Below are 20048 nucleotides of genomic sequence, written 5' to 3'. Positions count from 1 at the left end.
GTTAGTATGCCTTTCATATCTAATTTCCCAAGTTAAGTTTACATCTGTTGTTATTGGCCACATGTCATAAGTTGATATGTGCCATATGTAATATTTTCAGAAAGCTTTGTTAAATGTTGGTTTAAAAAGAACTGGTAGACTCAGTCCACTTCTCCACATCTGAAGTCCCCATGTCCCCAGCAATTTGATCAGACTTGACATTAATGAAGCCTGACTCTCCTTTACCATCCTAGCAGAGAAGCCAAGGACGAACTACACTGAGAGTCATTAAAATACACTTTCGTCAGACTCTACTCATTTTAGTAAAAAGACTAATCGTGTTGATTATTGCCATGCTGTTTGTACCAGGACACTTAATCGCTGATGATTCTGTGACACTGATGAGGAAAAAAAAAAAAGGAAATGTGAGCTGCTTTGTCTTTCTCGGTTATTGTTCTATCTTTGTACCAAAGAAACACTCAGTCCCCTCAGCTGGCTTAGAGATACAGTCAGGATAGCCCATTCTAGCTGAAGTCTGGTCTCCAAATATTTAGGAGACTGAGGAAATCATTTTACCTCTTGCGCCTTTGATGTTGGCTTAGATGGTTTATAGGAGCCTCCGAAATTCAAATTAAAATGATGAAGAGACCAGTGGAGGAAATGTAATTGTTTTCTTTTTTTTTTTTTTTTTCTTTTTGGGTTTCACTGTTTATTTAGGACAAACACCCCGCTTCTGTGATCTCCTCCAGTCAGAAGTTCTTGGAAACGATGCCATCGGCCTTGGCCAGTCGGAGGATGGAGTCGTCGGACTCCCCCATCCTGCGGATGGCCCCGCAGATCGCGTAGGTCTTGAACTGGCCATTGAACCTGCCCGTCACCTTGTCGACCTCGGCCACGTTCATCTGGATGGACGCGTGGTCCTTGGCGCCGATGATGCGGTTGCTGGCGGAGCATTTCCGCGGCACGTACAGGTCCACGAACTCGCCGGCGTCGTTCTGCATGGCGAGGGCGAGCTTGCTGGCGGCACCACGAGCGCGAGCACAGACAATTGTTTTCTTAATAAGAAAAACAAGTCATGTCTTTTCCTTATTGATAAGTGATGAACAGTATCTGACTGAAGCTGAAACAAAGAACGGTTGTTTTTTGTTGTGATTTTTGAAGAGTATCCTTTACAGAATTGGTGGTTAATTATCCTGAATCAATCCAGCAACAGTGTTTGCTATCCCTGCCTATCAAGGAAAAGTCTTCATTGCAAACTCCAAATGCACTGTGTTCTTTGACTGGGCACTGCTATCTCCCACATTTTAAAAATTACATTGCTCTTTAACACAAATGTCCTGGAAAGGGCAGACATCAGACCCTTATTTCTTGGCATTTGCCTGCTGTCTGGCCTCCTCCTTTGATTAAGAGAATCATGTTTCTAAAGGTGCAGTCTTAATTCTCTTCTCATTTCTACTCTACCCTGCATCGATGCATCAGCATTTGACCATAACTATAATTGCAACAGTTGTTTGTTCGTTTGATTTCTGGTATCATGAGTTTTGCATCCTAAAAACAAAGATGTAATTAAAATTATTTCCCGGGAGAGTAAAAAGACTATTTTTGTTGTTCGTATTTTGCTTTGTTTAGTTCCAGAACAAAATTATTCTTGATTATTGGTGATCAGTATCCTGATTTCTTTTTTTTTTTTTTTTCTTCAGATGTTCTACTTTTCACCCTTTAAGGTATTCTTACAGGCCCCAGATAGCAGGAGCAAAACAGGCATGAGGTTTTCATTTCCTCTGTGCTAAACACCAACAAAGGATGGGTGCATTATCTGTTTATGGAGAATCATCAGCGCTTTTTGTCCAATATAAGTAAAATGGGTGAGTATCAGAATTGTGGATGAGCGGTATAATGCAACACTTGAAGCCAGCTTGCTATGTAAATGTCTACAAACTTTTGGACTATTAGTTTTCTAGTTGTAGGAGCCCATGGCTTGATTTTATCATGTAAATAAGTTTGTTGGGGTTGCCTTTAATTGGTTTATGTAAATGGTGCTTTGGAATATTCCCTTAAAACAATTGATACACTACAAATTGTGACTCGTTCTTATTTACATTCTTATTTAGTAAAGTAGTTTCTCTAATGACTGCTTCTAGGCAACATTTTATTAGCCTGGTGTGAGGTACTGAACATACTCAGGAGGGAAAAAGATGGCACTGACTCCAACGTAGTCATTAATTCAGGCGGTTTCCCTTTTAGTTAGTTAAAAATAGGGGAGTTTGCTAAACCGATTATTTATTTCCCCTTGCTTCAACACACATATTTAAAATCCCTTAAATAATACAAACATACAAAAACCTAAGCCTCTTTCCTTTTAGAAATACAACCAGAAAATACTACAAAATGGAAATTCATAGTGTTTGTGAGTTTCTTATATTGAATCTAACAAGAACAGTTACTTTGTTACTATTTTCCAAAAGGTCATTACAAATAACAAAGGAAAAAAAAAAAAGAAGTGTACTTTTCTAAAGTGATTCCTGTTCCTTTGTCCCTGGCAGCGATGTACAGGAGTTGAATATATTATAATACAAATTTAATATTCACTTATTGATTCCCTGCGTTTAACCAGTGGCTGTCTGCAGAAATTTTCAGGGACATAGTTACCATGTCTGACTTTGTATGGGGATTTAAATTATTCCTGCCTCTGTGTGTGTGTGTGTGTGTGCGTGTGTGTGTGTTGGGGTGTGTGTGTGTATGTGCATGCACATATGCATCCATGCACACAGGTGTGGATAACTCAATTTTCTTGTTGTCTGAAAATGAATGAAATGGAGAGCAATGAAGAGTTTTGTTTTTCATGTCGCTCCTTTCGAGAGGGCTGTCCCAGCAACATGGCGACCATAACATGTAAACACAGTATCTCCTTGTCTGTGATTCATTTGAAGAACCACCCACTCCCCCAAGTTTAAAATCTCTTTTCCTTCAACACTTAACCCCAGGGGCATAAACCGTAGGTTCTAGCTGACCAACAGAGGACTAACTCTTCAGGGGAAATACGGCATTCCCTTGCACCTGACAGATGTGCAGCCACCGTGGCTGCAAACTTCCACTAGCTCCCGAGAGCTAACATCTTCGCACTGTGGTTACCAGCAGTGGTGGTGCTCACATCATAAATCGCTTGATGACATCATGTGTGAAAAGTAGAATTATTTTCTTTCTACTCTGCTAACAAGACTGGCTGTGAACCTTTGATGAAAATATACTTAAATTGGAAATAACTTCTAATTATTTTAAAGTAATTTTATTTACATTTTGTTGTTGTGGGGCAGTGAGCAAGGCATTATGAGCTCATTAGATCCCTCAACAGAGATCTCTATGTGTATCTAGCTCTCCAGGTATTTAACTTAATTCTGTATGGAAAGTGATGGCTCATCTCACAGGGGACTACTGAATTTAGTCTGTACGGACGAGGTAGCGCTCTCCTGATCCCGGGCCGCCGGGGAAGACCTTCCCAATGGACCTTTATTATTAACGAGCTGGGTAAAGGGGACGATTTCCACACGATTCTTTTCACAAATCTATCTCCTTTACTAATAAGCGTGATGCTATTATCCCACCAGGAGTGGTCATTTGAAGCTCTTTCTTTAGGAGTAGTGATGGATTTGTGTTAATTCTTTTCTGCTTTCTTTTCCATATGTCTGCCAAGGTGAGACTTACCGTCTTGGTCTCACGATGCATTATTCTAAACAAATGGACCAAATAGACCCTCCTTTTCCTGCAGAGATGACAATGTGAACTTGTCCTAGCATGTGACTTATGACCTCTACCCACTGCTCTTACTTTTTCCTGACATTGTTGTATAAAGAAATAAAGAACACAATGAAAGGAGTAAAGAAAATTATGGGAGCGACAAGGATGCCTATTTATTCAGGCACACAGGAACTATTTATTGAGGGCTTTCAAGTATTTACTATATATTAATTGTCACCAGTTGATAAATCTTTCTACCTGAGACTATGAACTTTTGAAAGCAAAAATTGTATGTCTTATTTATATTGATTTATATTGGTATTTCCAGCCCTGAGCACAGTGTGTAAAACCTGGGAGCTTGATGCATTTCAGCTGAATGAACAGTAGTGTGATTAGGCACCATAAGAATATAATGATTAGCTCTGTGCCTATCGTAAATAACATCTCAAGTTAGCGTCTGGGATAAAGAGCAAAGGAAAGAAGTGAGAAACTTTATAAGAATAGCTAGTACGTGGTGTAAGGCTGATGAATCATTACTTCATTTGTCTTAGCTTGATTTTCTCCAGGAGAGGACCTTGAGAGTTCAAGTACAGTAGTATATTGCTTAAGGAGGTAACTCCTGGCAATACTAGAAGGAGGAAGTAGGAAAGTGAGACAGAGAAGGGAAGGCAGCCAATAAAAGGGGTCATTATCAAGCAAACTCCCACTGTGGGTAATGGGAGCTTATTCCAAATGGGGAGCTCTGGGAGATAAACAGATACAAACCCCTTAGAGTTAGGCCCTTAACGGCTAGGGGAGCTGGAGTAGTCCTGCACCAACATTACTACTGGTCAGTTGGGAGTGCTCTTGGGGCATGTTAATTCCCTTGCACTTCTCAACTGCAATGAGCTTTACCCAACCTGGGCTCTGAGGCCAGAGATTATTTTCAGCTGAAGGAATGCCAGTGTTGGAAGTTGGAAGTAGAGTCCAACAGAAAACACATCCCATCGTCAGTGTTATCAAGAAATAAGTAAACTCTTATATCTTCTTTAAATTTGTGTGTATTATTATTATTACAGTTGACCCTTGAACAACATGGTTTGAACTGTGCAGGCCCACTTATACATAGATTTCTTCCCATAAAGACAGTCCAGTACTATAAATGTTATTTTCTCTTCCCTATGGTTTTCTTCATAACATTTTCTTTTATCTGGCTTACTTTATTGCAAGAATACAGTACATGAACATATAATTTCCAAATCAGGTGTTAACAGACTATTTATGGTATTGGTAAGGCTTCTGGTCAACAGCAGGCTATTAGTAATTAAGTTTTGGGGGGTCAAAAGTTATACACAGATTTTCGACTGTGAGGGGGTCAGTGTCCCTAACCCCTGCGTTGTTCAAGGGTCAATTGTATTTTCAGTGGTTATTTTATTGCTAGGACATAAATACTTTTTCAATTTCTTGGACCTAACTCTTAACTACTTAATAAATGGAACTGTGAGGTATTAATTCTAACTTTGGTGACCACAGAAGTATTGCTAAACATTAGAGTGTCATGCACCAGAGTTTGAGAAGCACTAACCTACCTCTTCTTTCTATGGGCTGTGGGAGTCCATAAGAACAGACCTGCCCTCTGCACGCTCAAGTTATTTGGGATTTCAGAAGCAGGAGGAACCTCACATGACTACACACACATTCTATCTCTGTATAAATGGCAAACACGTATTATATATTGGTGGGTTCTACATTCCTGGTAACAGAATACAAGTTTTATGGAAAATGTGGCCAAAATTTTCCCTGTGTTCTCTTTGACTTTCAAATACCCACACCCCTTGAATTCAGAAGAGGTTCCCAATTCTTCCATTGGCATTTTTGCTCAAATTAAGTAAGAAGCTAGTTTTGGCTGGCAATCTTGCTGTTTTTACATTGTCTCTTAAATAGCTTGTAAACAAATGTCTAGCCAGTCATTGTGATAGCTGTTTCTCGCCTTCATTGATCCATACTATAATGCTAAATGTCTTTCTCTTTTTCACATTTTAATTTTTTACATTTTATATATTATTGCAAGTCATGAAAGTAACTTTTGGGATAGACAAGGAACACATTAAAAATATCACAGAAATGGGGCGCCTGGGTGGCTCAGTGGGTTAAGCCACTGCCTTCGGCTCAGGTCATGGTCTCAGGGTCCTGGGATCGAGTCCCACGTCTGGCTCTGCTTAGCAGGGAGCCTGCTTCCCCCTCTCTCTGCCTGCCTCTCTGCCTACTTGTGATCTTTCTCTCTGTCAAATAAATAAATAAAATCTTTAAAAAAAAAAAATCACAGAAATGAATGATTACCAAGAAAATAAAAATGAATATACAACAAACAGGTAAAATAAATATCACAGTAATCTAAATAATTATAGGTATACCATAATAATGCCCACTGAATACTTACCATACATGGGCCCTACATGATTTACACACATGTATACATTTCATCCTAACGACATCCTGATTATGGATTCTACTCTTACTCCATTTGGTTGTATCTATCCTCTTGCCAACGATGCTGAAGTTCCATTATATATTCTAGGGTTTTACCATGGAACCCCTGGAGTCCTTTGCTTCTCTTTGCCCAGTGGCTTTTTTGACAGCTGGAGCTAGGTCTCCCTTCCTGAACAGCAATATGAAGTACAGGAGAATTAACACAACCCACCACTGCTGCCCTTCACTATTATTTCCCTGGGTAATGTTCCAAATATCCTAACTGCTCTCAAATCCTTATTTCAGGGTTGGCTTCTGGAAGAACCCAAATGGAGACACATCTGTAGAGTCACTTGTACATGCATACACACACTTAGAGGCTGCCTTGCACTGGGGAAATAAATGAGATGTGTATATTTGGGACTGGAATAGTCTTACCTCAGCATTGCATGGAATGCCTCAGAAGGGGGGACAGGAGAATAGAATGGACTTCAGCTTAAGGAAGGGCACTAACCATACAGACTCAAATTATGACAGGGAGTCAAGTCTATTTCAGTTCTGAGAGAAAACAGAGGAAGGGAGAGGGGCCAGCATTGTAAAATCCATGGCTGCGCAAAAATGCAGTCACAGAGACAGGAATGGTAAAAAGAATCAGCTCCGTACTGACACTGGGTCTTCGCCCATCAATGGGCAAAGTGATGTGGGGAGACCTTTAGTAAATTATTTAAGTCTGATGGGGGAGACCACTAGGAAAATATTTAAGTCTGATGGGCTCAGATTTGGGGTGCCTGGGTGGCTCAGTGGGTTAAAGCCTCTGCCTAAAAAAAAAAAAAAAAAAGTCTGATGGGCTCAGATCTGAAATGTTGGCAACTCTGTTACTGTGGGCGGACTCGGGCAGGGGCTGCATGGAGCAGTCTCTTCACGCCCACATAAAACAGACCCACACTTCAGCCTCTCCATGTTGAGGGCAGAAGCCGTATGGATCTAGGCAAAGCGTGAAGGCGATTGTCCTGTGTCTAATGGGACTGCAATTTTCTTCATTGATGCTATGTCTCTCAGGCTCTAGCATTTCTTTCTTTCTTTCTTTCTTTCTTTTTTTAAAGATTTTATTTATTTATTTGACAGAGAGATCACAAGCAGGCAGAGAGGTGGAGAGAGAGAGGGGGAAGCAGACTCCCTACTGAGCAGAGAGCCTGATGCGGGGCTTGATCCCAGGACCCTGAGATCATGACCCAAGCTGAAGGCAGAGGCTTAACCCACTGAGCCAACGAGGCGTCCCTGCTCTAGCATTTCTAAGAACCATGAGTGACAGTAAGCTCGGAGGGGCATAAAGTTTCCGTCAGATCCCTAATTTATTTGTTTGGTTTAACCTTTAAAAAGGCTTAATTTTTTGGCCCAATTTCACTGTTCGCTCTAGAGATTTCTTTTCCTCTCTGATTCCATTTCTATACTATAGTAATTTAAAATGTTATTTTAAAGTGGTGGTGGTGGTGATGGTGTGTCTGTTAGAGTAAGCTACAGATATTATTTAATCTGTGATTGCTTGAAACTAGGTATGATCTCATTTGGCAGCCTGTCCCGAACCGAATGGAGGCTGCGAGCTCCTCCACCAGAGTCATTACAGCGCATGCTGTGAGTGTGAACGTTCATTAGCATATTATGGATCTATAATTTCTGCTTAAAAAAAAAACAACCCAGAACTATGAAGAGCAATTACCCAGCACGATAAGAGCTCTGTTTTAAACCTCAGTGTCTTCTCCAGTTGCCTTCTTTTTAGTCTACCTTCACCATACCTCTGGGTATTTGTTTTTAACTAAATAGAGAAATTGGATAGTCCAAGATTTCTGACAGGGGGTCATTTGTACAGAGCTGGCTCACTGTGACCAGCAGGCAAGGTGGGTCAGGTGAAGCCGAGGCTACTAAAGGTTATCTGATGTCTCATTAAATAGCTAAAAGGAGGGGCGCCTGAGTGGCTCAGTGGGTTAAAGCCCCCCATCGGGCTCTCTGCGCAGCGGGGAGTCTGCTACCCATCCCCCCAACCTCCCGCCTGCCTCTCTGCCTACTTGTAATCTCCATCTGTCAAATAAACAAATAAAATCTTTAAAAACAAAAATAAATATATAAATAAATAGCTAAAAGGAAATGGAGGTTATGGAAAAGGACTGCTTTTTTTTTTTTTTTTTTTAATTTAGAGAAAGTGAGTGCGTTCCTGCGTGGGTGCAAGGCGTGGGGGAGGGGCGGGGGTGGCGGAGGGAGAGAGAATCTTAACCAGGCTCCATGCCCAGCGCTGAGCCTTTTCATGCTCTATCTCATGACCCTGAGATCACGACCTCAGCCGAAATCAAGAGTCAGAAGCTTCACCCACTGAGCCACCCAGGCGCCCTGGGAAAAAGACTGCCCTTGAAGGAGGACGGGGCCCCTCTGCCATTTAGTTGCTGTGTGACTTTGAGCTCCTCAATTAGCCTCTCAGAACTTCAGCATCTATCAGTAGGATCGGTAAGGTCTATCTTGCAGGGTGACTGTGAATAGGAAAAAGCAGGCGATATATGGCAAAAAAGCTTTATAAAGAAATACAGTCATTGCTATTATGACTTGTTTACTGGGGGCAATCTACAAATTGCTTTCATGTGTATTCTTGAATTTGGTTTTTGGAAATGTCCTGCAGACTAGAAAGAAAAACCCCCTACTGCACAGATGAGAACACGGAGGCTCTGTGACATGAGGTCAGAGATCAATTTTACAACTTAAGAAACCAAACAGAAACTCGCTGGTTACTCAGTTGGAGATTCAAATTAAAATTCTTTTTTAAAGTGAATTATCTGCACGTGATTCATAAATACATATATGCACACGCACACATGAAGAGAAACAAGCAGAGACAGGGAGGGATTTCTGTCGTGGACTCAATTTGGGGTCCCAATCTGGCCTTTATGATCTGTTTAGCTTTTCATCTTCAATCCTGACCTACCCAAGACTGCCTCAAGTTCTACTTGATTTTGTGTCTGTCCTGATTCCTAAATTACAGCTCCTTTCCCACCCTGAGCACTATATGAATCTCTTTTGATTTTTCCTCCCCTTCACCCCCAAAGGCCTGTGATGATGAGCTCAGACTAGAATGTAGGCTCCATGTGGGGAGGGAGAGTATCTTTCATTTTATCCCTGCATTTCCCTCCTGTCTGAAGAAGCAAGAGTTGGGGTGGAGGTAGCTAAAATGTTGGAGATATATAATAATATATATCTATATAATGAATTCCACTAGGCCTTCCCTGAGAGGCATTCTAATACCAATTTTCAAAAAGCAGTATCTATTGTACATATATTTTTTTCACCCCACAACTTTTTAAACTTGATTTAGTAAAATGATAATAGATTCTTAAGCAGACGGTAATGTTTTGCCAAAACCATATTTCAAAGCCATATTTTAAACACATTTCATACGCCTCGACACCTAATCTTACTTCCCTGAAACAGAGCACTCACTATAAACTCACTGATCTTTTTTTTCCCCATTGCTTTTGTTTCATTTTTCCTTCGCCCTGGAGACTGCTATTGTGCTGGACGTGGGCATATTCTGAGAACTTCATTTAAAAATTAATAAATGTGTTTAATTGGAAAATAAGGACTGCTATGTCTTTCTGGGCACTGGGCAGATACTTCATTGCTAACCCTTATCCCCAGATTGTTTTTCTCTAATGTCGCTCTCCGTAGAATTGCTTGATCAACGAAAGCGTGTCTCCTGATGAAAACAGACTGTTCCTCAAAGAACAAATTAAGGACTTTCAGTCCTGGAGGTAAAACGCTGTGAGTTCATCTTGCAGTGCTGTAAAACAAATGTGTTATGTGCCTGGCAACTCTGTCACACAATCAACAGGAAGCCTGAGATGCTGGGATGCTGAGATGGGCTGATTTGCACATTTACATCAGGTACTCGCAAATGCAATCAAAATAGGCCAATGGGATTTAAGACTTCTTGCCATGACTCAGCCTCTCGGATTCCACCCCTCCCCCGCTTTTAACAAATCACTTATTTTGCATTAAATGGATGTACTGAATTTTTGAAAGCCATTTCAAATTCCAAGTTCTGTTTGAGGGTACAAGGGTACTTTAATAAGAATGACTTCTCCAAGAGCAGCGTGTTGTAACACGCACGTGACTAAGGAATTAGGATCTCTTCTTAATCCCTTCATGATCTTCTCTCTTTTCTTCTCTCCTTTTCTTTGTCATTTTCCCCCACCCTTCTGTGTTCAGGCTTTTCTCTCCCTTATTCTCTTTTTCCTCAGTTCAAATTTTGTCCGAAGTGAATGAATGCTGATGGAAAAAATTTAAAGTAGGATAAGCACTGATCTCTTGGTAAAGCACTTTTATTCATTCAACAAATACTTCTTTTTAGCAATAACCGTGTGCTAAGTATTCTGTTAGGCGGAATCATGATTTTCTGTAAGCTATAGTCCTTAAAAGGAATTATTTAAGTGACTGCCTCCCAAGTAAAATTCTGTTACTATAAGTAAAATGCATACCAAAAATTCATAACCCACACTTTTCACTAAATTCTGTATGCCAGTGTGAGTGGTGAAGACCCACCCCTGTAAGTTTAAAGAATTTAGAATGGCTAGATAAGAGATGGAAATTTATATCAAGTTCCATCATTTCTGAACTATGAATCGGAAGGTTTAACAACTGATTAATTTATCTGAATTAGAGTAACATATTCACAATTTTATACCTCATTTTAGGTCTCTATTCAGGAAGAGGTCTACCTTGAAATTTTAGACAGACTCAGAGGTGTGACTGTTTTGGGACCCAGTGCCGTATCAGAGTCTTATGTGCTTTGCTTCCGTGTGTTTTAGATTTGCTAAAACATTACATACTGTAAACCTCAGTCACAACACTGTAGAGGTATTCCTGTGGATTGTCAGCTCCTGGTCAACGGATATCCCTGTGTCCTTGCAGGTGTTTCTGCCACTCAGCACCCTGAGGGAAATCCCTGAGTCCTATGCTATAAATTCATCTACTAGGGACTACTTGGAAGAATAAGCTCTTCTTATGGACTAGGTCTGAGAATAAAGTGATTGATTCATAAATGAAGTTATATGTTCAAAATGTGATTCGTAAATGAATTATGGGTTGCACTGTATCTCCTCCTTGACCTCTATGTTGAAGTCATAATCCCCCCTTACCCCTGTACCTCAGAGTGTGACTTATTAGGAAATAGGGTCTTTGCAGAATCAGAAGGTATAAATTAGTTGAGATGAGGTCACACCACGGTTGGTGGACCCCTAATCCCATATAAATGGTGTCCTTACAAAGAGTGAATTTGGACAGAGAGACAGACCCGCAAATGGGGAGAAAGTCACGTGGAGGATGGAATCATTCTGCCACACGTCAAGGAACTATCAGAAGCTAGAATGGAAGCCTAGCACAGATCCTTCCCTGAAGTCTTCAGAGAGATTGGACCCATGAACACCCTGATCTTGGACTTCTGCCTCCAGAACTATGAGATAATAAATGTGTGTTGTTTAAGCCACTCGGTGTGTGGTATCTGTGATGCAGCCCCGGAAAATAATTACAGTTAGTCTGTGAGCCATGTTTCCTCTTAAATGAAAAAGACGAACTACCACAGTGGGAAGTTTGCGGTACCCTTCACAACTGTCCTATCAGGATACTTTCATGCTTTTATAGCCTCTTAGAAGCATGGCTTCTCATTCAATAGGAATGAGATAAGGATTTGGACCTACTAATTTAAGAATAAATCAGGGTGCTAACATTGGCTGTCTTTAGGGAATTTAGATAGATAATTTATCTCCAGCAGATGAAAAATGATAAAAAGCATTCAAAGTAGGTTCAGGAAGTCTGAAACCAAAATCCTTCAACAAAGTTTATGAATATCCCCCGAACCCTTGAGTGTTCTAATCTCCATTTATGCTGCAGAGGTAGCTGTAAGATAAGTAAAATCTCTGGCAGCCAGGTCCTGATTGATTATGCATCAGCAAAGGCTGCAAGATTTTATTTGTTCTCCCAAGTGGATGGTGAGAGCCTCGTTCTAACAACATGCCCGCGCACAGCTAAATGAATCGAGCTTTTTAAAAAAGTTGACAATACAAAAAAGAGATGCAGAGCCACATTTAAAGGTCTGAGAATACATCTTTGAAAATAAAATACAACAAAAAACCTAGGCCGCCAACATCTTCCACTATGCAGGGAAACAATGCAAACAACTACAGGGTTTTGAGAGAAGATAATAGAGAACAAAATAGAGCAAAACAGGGGGAAAATGTGGAAATTTAATGAACGACGTTAATAAAGTATTGTTATGTGGAAAAATCTGACATTTCCAGATTTTAACTATTGTACCAAACTGACCTTGGAACATCAATACAAAACTAAATGCCTTTAATCTTAAGTATGCCAATTGCTTTTTCCAAGCACTTGATATATTATATTATTTAATATTTATGCATACCTCTTTAGTTGGATTTTCTTACTATTTTATTTTGCAGATAGATAACCTGAAGCTTAGAGAAGCTCAGTATCAGTCCTACGGCCAAACAGCTAACAAGCTGGTTAGACCCGTCCTCCAAACCAGTGCTCTGAGGCAATTTAATGTCCCTTTCAAGACTGGTTATTTTTCAATGAAGGGAGAAAAAAAAAAAAAAAAAGAACGTACTTAGTATCTACAGTAATTTCCATAGCACTACTAAACTGATTAATCAGTGTAACGTGGTATATCTAAGAACTTAGATTTTTCACCTCAGATCACCTGAGGGTCAAGTGATGGATACATCTCTACCTGATTCAGTTCAGAGAACATGTGTCTTCTTGTTATTCATCATCATGGAAGAAACAGGAAAATTCTCCAATCCGTAGGAGTCAGCAACTAGGAAGAGGAATCTGAAAACCTTTTCCTGTAATGTTGTCTCCACAGGTAAAAGCCTTGGCTTTCCTGTGTCCCTGGGAAGAAGGAGAGTAAGATCTGGAGTTCGAGTGCTATGCATCATTTCTTATGTATATCAGATGAAGCTTTAATTTTTGGTTGCCAAAAACGAAATGGTCTCATTGGAGGAGCACTGCCAAGTTGGACGCCTGTCATAGTTTTGCTTTCTTTGGTATTATTAGACTGGGTGCTATAACCAATCTGTTTCAACAGTGCCTACAGCAAACCATTTCTGCTAAGATTCCTGGACGTAATGAACTGTACCTAGCCTTGCCTTTCCTTGTTCTAGGAGGAGAAAAAAATATCTTCCTTAAAACAAATGGGAAGCTGATGTTAGCAATTTGAATTGATTCTTTAACTTTAAAAATGTGTCTTCTCAAAATGCCTTCAAAAAAAAAAAAAATAAATGAGACCATGTATGAAATCCAAACATAAATACATTGATAGGAAGTTAGCAAGTCAAGTGTTTCTCACACTGCCCACTCATGGGTTAGTTACTGTTAAGATATTTACTACATCTGCATGCCACAAATACTATTGTTTGCTGCATTTTAAAAAATTGTCTCTTTTTCTTCAACATCCTAAGGAAAAATATCTTTCTTTTTAAGATTTTAAGTAATCTCTCCACCCAGCATGGGGCTCAAACTCACAATGCCGAGATCAAGAGTTGCATGCTCCTCCAACTGAGTCAGCCAGGCATCCCGTAAAAATATCTCTAAAATGTATAGGTTTTTATATATAAGTTATGACATGGATATATTCCTGTTAAAACAAAACAGTATTCATCTCAGTGCCACCTAATGTCATCAGCCTCATAGTTTTAACTCACTGGGAAATGTGTGGGCTTAAAGGTATCAAGAAAATAATTGTTGGGGGCGCCTGGGTGGCTCAGTGGGTTAAAGCCTCTGCTTTTGGCTCAGGTCATGATTCCAGGGTCCTGGGATTGAGTCCTGCATTGGGCTCTCTGCCAGTGGGGAACCTGCCCCCCCCACCTGCCTCTCTGCCTACTTGTGATCTCTCTCTCTCTCTGTCAAATAAATAAAAATAAAATCTTAAAAAAAAATAAGAAAGAAAATAATTGTTGGCCTCTCCATCCTACCCAGTCCCTCACCTAACACCACCTCAGTTGGAAAGCAAGTTAAATTAAGAGCTATTCCAGAACTCCGATCTCCCAATGGCCTGTTCAGTTACTTCTCTACCGGGTGAGTCTCATGCAGTCTCGGGAGTCACTTCCTAACCCTAAGGAAACTAACGCTGAGTTGTCGCTTTCCTTTGTCTCTGTCTTTCCCCGCAACAATCTTTACGTGGGACTGATCTCAGTACCCTACCACCAGCATGGTTGCCTTCTCCACTAGTCCTTCCTGAAAGGTATGTCTTGTAGGAAAAATGATGTTCCCTTTCCATTCTCTAGAAACAGTGTCTTCCAAATGATGTACATATTGACATTTTTTTGCCTACTTGAAATTATATCCTATCCAAGTAAGTTATTCTTCTTTGGGTCAAAGCTATTGCTCTTTTGGTCAACACTTTTTCCACGTGTCCCATTTTTGCCATCAAAGTCTGTGCTGGGCAACAGTTGCTTATGGTAAAGTAGATAGGCTATTAAATTTTATAGGTCCGGGGTCAAATCTCAGTTTCTCAAAATTTCAATGAAAATGAGAAGTACCAAATAAGTCCATAAAAACAAAAGACTGATGGAGGAGAAAGGATTTGAAGAAGGGTAAGTAGAAACTGGTCTGGAAGAACACAGAAAATAATGGAGATATAAGTTAATGAGAGAGGAAGTTGAGAATCAAGCTGATTTGTGATGGCTCAGGAATTAAGAGTCCTGGGAAAGGTAGATCTCAAATATCGGACTGGATGAGAGTCTGAGTAAGCAGCAACTAGACTCCTACATCTCTGCCTCTTTTTTCTAGAGTTGGGCAACCATCTCCTCCCAGTCCCAGAAGAGGCCTAGGCAACTAGAACTGAAAGCAGAGGATGGAAGGAAGCACCACCTACTAAATGGCGAGACATTGGACACCTGCCTTTCCATGTATGACTCAGAACCTGGCAGCTGGGCTTGTACCTCCCAGGCACATTTTGGAAGATTCTTTTGTGGGAAACTGACCTTCCTAACTAAGGGCCACCTAGAATGAAACTGACCAGTAAGATCCACACACAACAGCATCCACAAGGTGACAAGTCCAGCCTGGGAAATGAGAGAATCTAAGCAAGCTTCCCAGGGCCTCAAGTTTAAATATGAGCAGACGGTCAAGTGTGGACAGTATTTGCTGGAAGCCTCTTCATGAGGGACCAGCTGACACACAAACACAAATACAACCCACAGAAGGTAACATGAGAACGTTAAAGAAAAAACTATAATTAATATCCTCAAAGAAATATGATATTGTTTTCTCAAATTTAGGCTGGGATACTATTTTGAGAAAAGCGATATTTAAAGTCAGTAAGTATACACTTGGATTTCTGAAAAAGATGTAAGAGCAGAAAAGAAAAATTAATAGAAGGGGTAGAAAATACATTGAGGATACTAGTCAGAAACTAGTTTCTAGCTAAAAGGGAAAGGAGATGCATTAGGGGAGAAGAGATAAGCAAAATGTATTGTTTTGACTCTGATGGAGTGCTAAATGACTCTACCCTTGAGTGCTAGAAGAACACATAATGGGGCTGAGGGCCTGTGGGTGTAGAGGGGCCAGTAAAGAATGGGGATTGTGTAGCCAGGGCAGGCTCTGTGGACAGAGTGGCTTTCAGGTAAAGACATAAAGGAATAGAGGAAGGTCACATATATATTTGGGGAAGGCAGTTCCAGGCAAGAGGACAGGCGCTGAATGGCAGCTGGGCTTCCCATGTTAAGAAACAGCAAGTAGGTTGGTGTGGCTGGAATGGAGGGGAGAGGCAGGAGAAGGTGAAGGTATGGAGGAACGCTCTTAGTCTTGTATGGAGATGTTATGAACCAAGCTTGATTTTTTTTCTTCCATTAGGATCAGTTGTTGTCCCCCTCCCCGCACCAACAAGCTCCCTCAGTCATTTTTTTCAAGTAGAATTTGGTAGGCAGACTGTGTAATACATTGTTGATTATCCAGCCAAAGGAGAAATTGAATATAGCTGCCACTCTCTTTACTTCTTCTTAAAGGTATGTCTTTGGAGCTCTCTTCTTTGGTAGAATTTTAGGTTTTTTTTGTTTTTTAATTTTCTTCCGTATCTTGAATCACATAGTTTTCCTACAGTTTTTCTATTTTTAACAACTAATAACTAATAAGAAGCTACAACTAAGTATTAGCCAATAAGCATATTTTATTTAGTATCAGGGCTCAGTGCTTAAACAACAAACAAACATTTTCCCAATATATGATATAGCTGATTTCACACAATATTTCCCTTGAATATCTGGCTTCCATTGGATAATGGAATCCTTGGCAATACTGGACTTCTAATCCCACGGCTACTTAATTGGAAATAAGTCACAGGGCTATCCTTTGTTCTGAACATGCTCCCTCCAGTCCTGCTTTTCCTCCTGTCTCTAATTCCTGGGATGCTTTACTTATTCATATATTCTCTCCTAAAGACATTTGAGTTTTCCAACTCTATCCTAGATAGACTAGATTAAAATCTGAATCTCTCACATAACAAATTGGAACATTCTATGGTTTGAACATTCAGAGGAACATCCTAGAGAGACTCAATCTGAACTATTTTGAATGTCAGACCCCTTTATTGGAACAGAAAATTTTCTGGGGGAAACAGCCTCTTGTAGGGTTAATACCACAATGAGATATCACCTCATGTCTATTAGAATGGCTACTATCAAAAAGACAACAGATAATAAGTAGTGGTGGAGTTGTGGGGGGAAAGGAACCTCTGTTGGTGGGAATGTGCACTGGTTAACAACTGTGAAAAACAGTATGGAGGTTCCTCAAGAAATTGAAAATGGAAGTATTGAAGGACCCACTTCTCTCTATCTACACAAAGGAAATGAAACCAGGATCTTGAAGAGATTTCTACACTCCCATGTTTGTTTTAACATTATTCACAATAGCCATGATAGGGAAACAAACTCAGTGTCCATGAATGGATAAAGTGTATGTACACAAAGGAATATTCTTCAGTCATGAGAAAGAAGGAAATCCTGCCATTGACATCCTTGAGGATGGACCTTAAGGGTATTATGCTAAGTGAGATAAGCCAGACAGAGGAAGATAAATACTATATGTATCACTTATATGTGGAATCTAAAAGGACTGAACTAATAGAAAGGAAGAGTAGACTTGTGTTACCAGGAGCTGGGAGTGGGGGTGAGGGAAATGGGAAGGTGCTGGTGAAAGAGGATAAACTTCCAGTTATAAGACAAGCTCTTGGCATCTAATGTACAGCTTGATGATCATAGTTGATAATATAGTATTACATACTTGAAAGTTGCTCAAAAGAGTAGATCTTAAATACTCTCCCCACAAAAAAGAAATGGTATTGTGTGATGTGATGGAAGTGTTAGCTAATGGTGGTAATCATTTTGTAATACGTGAATTTTTCAAATCAACATGTTGTAGACCTAAGATGATGTAATGCTATATGTCTATATCTCAATAAAGCTGTTAAATAGTACATCTTGAAATTGCAAAGACTTAACCCAATGAAGTCTTTTTATCCCCCCACAAATTCTGATGCTGTCTGTAGGACTCTCCAAGGCAATTAACTTCTACCTAGTTTTTCAGGAATCCCATCTTCCTACAACTAGTTATGCCTCTAGGGCAACAAGGGCAGTATAGCTTCAGCAGTGGATAAGGGATTCTTAAAAGTTATCAGGCAAAATAGTACTCAGTTAATTTTGAACTTCAGATTAACAATGAATAACTTTTTCAGTATCAGTGTGTCCCAAATATTACACGGCACATACTTATCTAAAAATGTTTTAATTTACCCTAAGTTCAGATTTAACTGGGTATCCTGTATTTTTATTTGCTAAATCTAGCAATCCTAAATCAAACCTGCTTTTAGGTATCTAAGCCTAGAAGTGACACACTTCTTTTCCACTCACAACCCATTGCCTAGAACTAGTATGTGGTCCTAACCCAAGTCCAAAGGAGGTTGGGAATTTTGGAGAAATGGATTATTTGGTGAGCATTTTTGTATTTGTTCCATGGCTTTAGGGAGAAATTAAAGATAGAAGTTTTAGGATGAAAAGAATATCTGATAACATTTAGTCCAAGTACTTACTTGTTTTACTGACAAGAGAACTAAACCCAGAGAAGTACAGGAATATTTCCATTTTATACTGCTAGTTAGTGACTGGGGGAGAATCCCACATGAACTGACTCACAGTCTACGATTCCCTCCATTATATGGCATGGTCTCTCCTGACCTTCTCTGAGATGATCATAGAGCTCATTTTCATAATAAATGCCAGAATAATATACATGTGTGGGAAACCTTCTCACTCTTAGTGCTCCCTTGTGACTGAGAAGCCAAACACAAAGACTAAAGCTTGCCCTAAAGTAGTATCCAAAATAATCTCTTGTCAGCACAATTAGAAGGGAAAAACTGTTGATGTGAAGTTACAGGCTATAGAAAGATGAAGGGAAACCTTTCAGTTCATATGAAAACACTTAACTTTTTCCTTTTTTTCCCCCTTTTCCCCCCTTTTCTTAGGAAATCAGAGCCCCAGCTCCATTGCTGGAAATGCATTAAGTGACGGCCTAATCAGTGGCAAGAGATGGTCTGCGGTCTGCTTCCGTGAGTGACAAGCTGGCACTGAAGGCATTTAAGCTTCTTCCAGCCATTTCCCCCAGTTGATTGTAATGATTGTTGATTGTAATGATTTTTGAGCCATTCTATATTATGAGAAATGTCAAAATCTGTATTGTCCAAGAACTCACACATTTGAAAAAAAAAAGGGGGGGGTGTATGGGATGTGGAAGTGGAGAATAAACCACTGGTTGTGGGCAGTAGCTAATCTAATAGCTACATTTTTTTTTTCTTTGATAGATTGAAGTGGCTCTTTATCACCGCCAACCACTCCCTGGCGCTCTCGCCTCCCTTCCTTTTCTTCCCCCACATCCTCACTTCGTGCTGATTATTGGACTGCAGGGTTTTATTTGTGAAGTGCTTTGTCATTCGTACTAGCAGAAAGGTCACCATTGGCAGCACTTCCAAAGTAGAACATCCCCTTATGGGTGCCATGCAAATTGTTTCTCACAAATACCGTGAAAGGTAGGAGCTATCAAAACATTTGGCAGGTAGCCACATTAAAAAAAAAAAAAATGCATCTTCTATCTCCATACATGTACGTATCTGAAACAAAGTTTCTTGAAATAGCAGTCTTGCTTGGATAATACAAGGACATTATCTTATCTGTTTTATGTTCTATTCTATTTTGTTTTGTTCTACTCCATGAAAAATGCTTCTATTATATTGTATTGATTTCATGACTCAATGAGGGTCTTGACTCATATTTTCCAAAACACTGAGGTAGGCACACTTCCCCGACTGCCCTCTAGAACACCTCAGAAACTTGTGTTTGATCAGGAATACTTAGAGCATTGGAGTTGAAATTCTTTGGGTTCTCCTTATACTTGCATATTTAAAAGATGATAATAAATTTACTTGTGGATGTAGTAAGCATCAGAGTCTCTAGAACTGCACCTTATTCCTTTCGTGTTTTATTTCTCTATTCTCATATCTTCTCGTATGCACTTATTTCTGAAGATACACATTTTATTTTTAGATGATGTGAAACCATTTTAGTTGTTTTGCAAAGCACAATTCTAAGCACTTAGGCAGTTCTGATAATATCAGTAAGCATTCAGTGGAAGTTATTTTGGTTTTGATATATATTCCTCAGCTAAGTTAACATGATTTAGCCAATCCTAAAAATATTTTAAGAGTTTTGATCTGAAAACACATATACACACATAAATTGTGTGTATATGTATGTATTTGTGTTCATTATATATTTCACAAT

At 39.8% G+C, this 20048-nt stretch overlaps 1 protein-coding gene across 1 annotated transcript; it reads right to left on the bottom strand.

Moving 5' to 3' along the window:
* Positions 1-671: 671 nt before the first annotated feature.
* LOC116570275 (40S ribosomal protein S21) lies at positions 672-1022 on the bottom strand. Its single transcript, XM_032307080.1, has one exon. It carries the CDS (start codon positions 978-980, stop codon positions 729-731), a length of 252 nt encoding a protein of 83 aa, XP_032162971.1. The 5' UTR covers positions 981-1022; the 3' UTR covers positions 672-728.
* Between the last annotated feature and the right edge of the window lie 19026 nt (positions 1023-20048).

The sequence above is a fragment of the Mustela erminea genome, chromosome 12 (assembly GCF_009829155.1).
Source record: "Mustela erminea isolate mMusErm1 chromosome 12, mMusErm1.Pri, whole genome shotgun sequence".
NCBI classification, from domain to species: Eukaryota; Metazoa; Chordata; class Mammalia; order Carnivora; family Mustelidae; genus Mustela; species Mustela erminea.
The sequence above is the reverse complement of the archived record's forward strand: the minus strand, read 5'-3'. Positions and strand labels throughout refer to the sequence as shown.

Bases quoted from the DNA above. Each gene is read 5' to 3' on its own strand.
- LOC116570275 (XM_032307080.1), bottom strand. From the start codon at position 980: ATGCAGAACGACGCCGGCGAGTTCGTGGACCTGTACGTGCCGCGGAAA.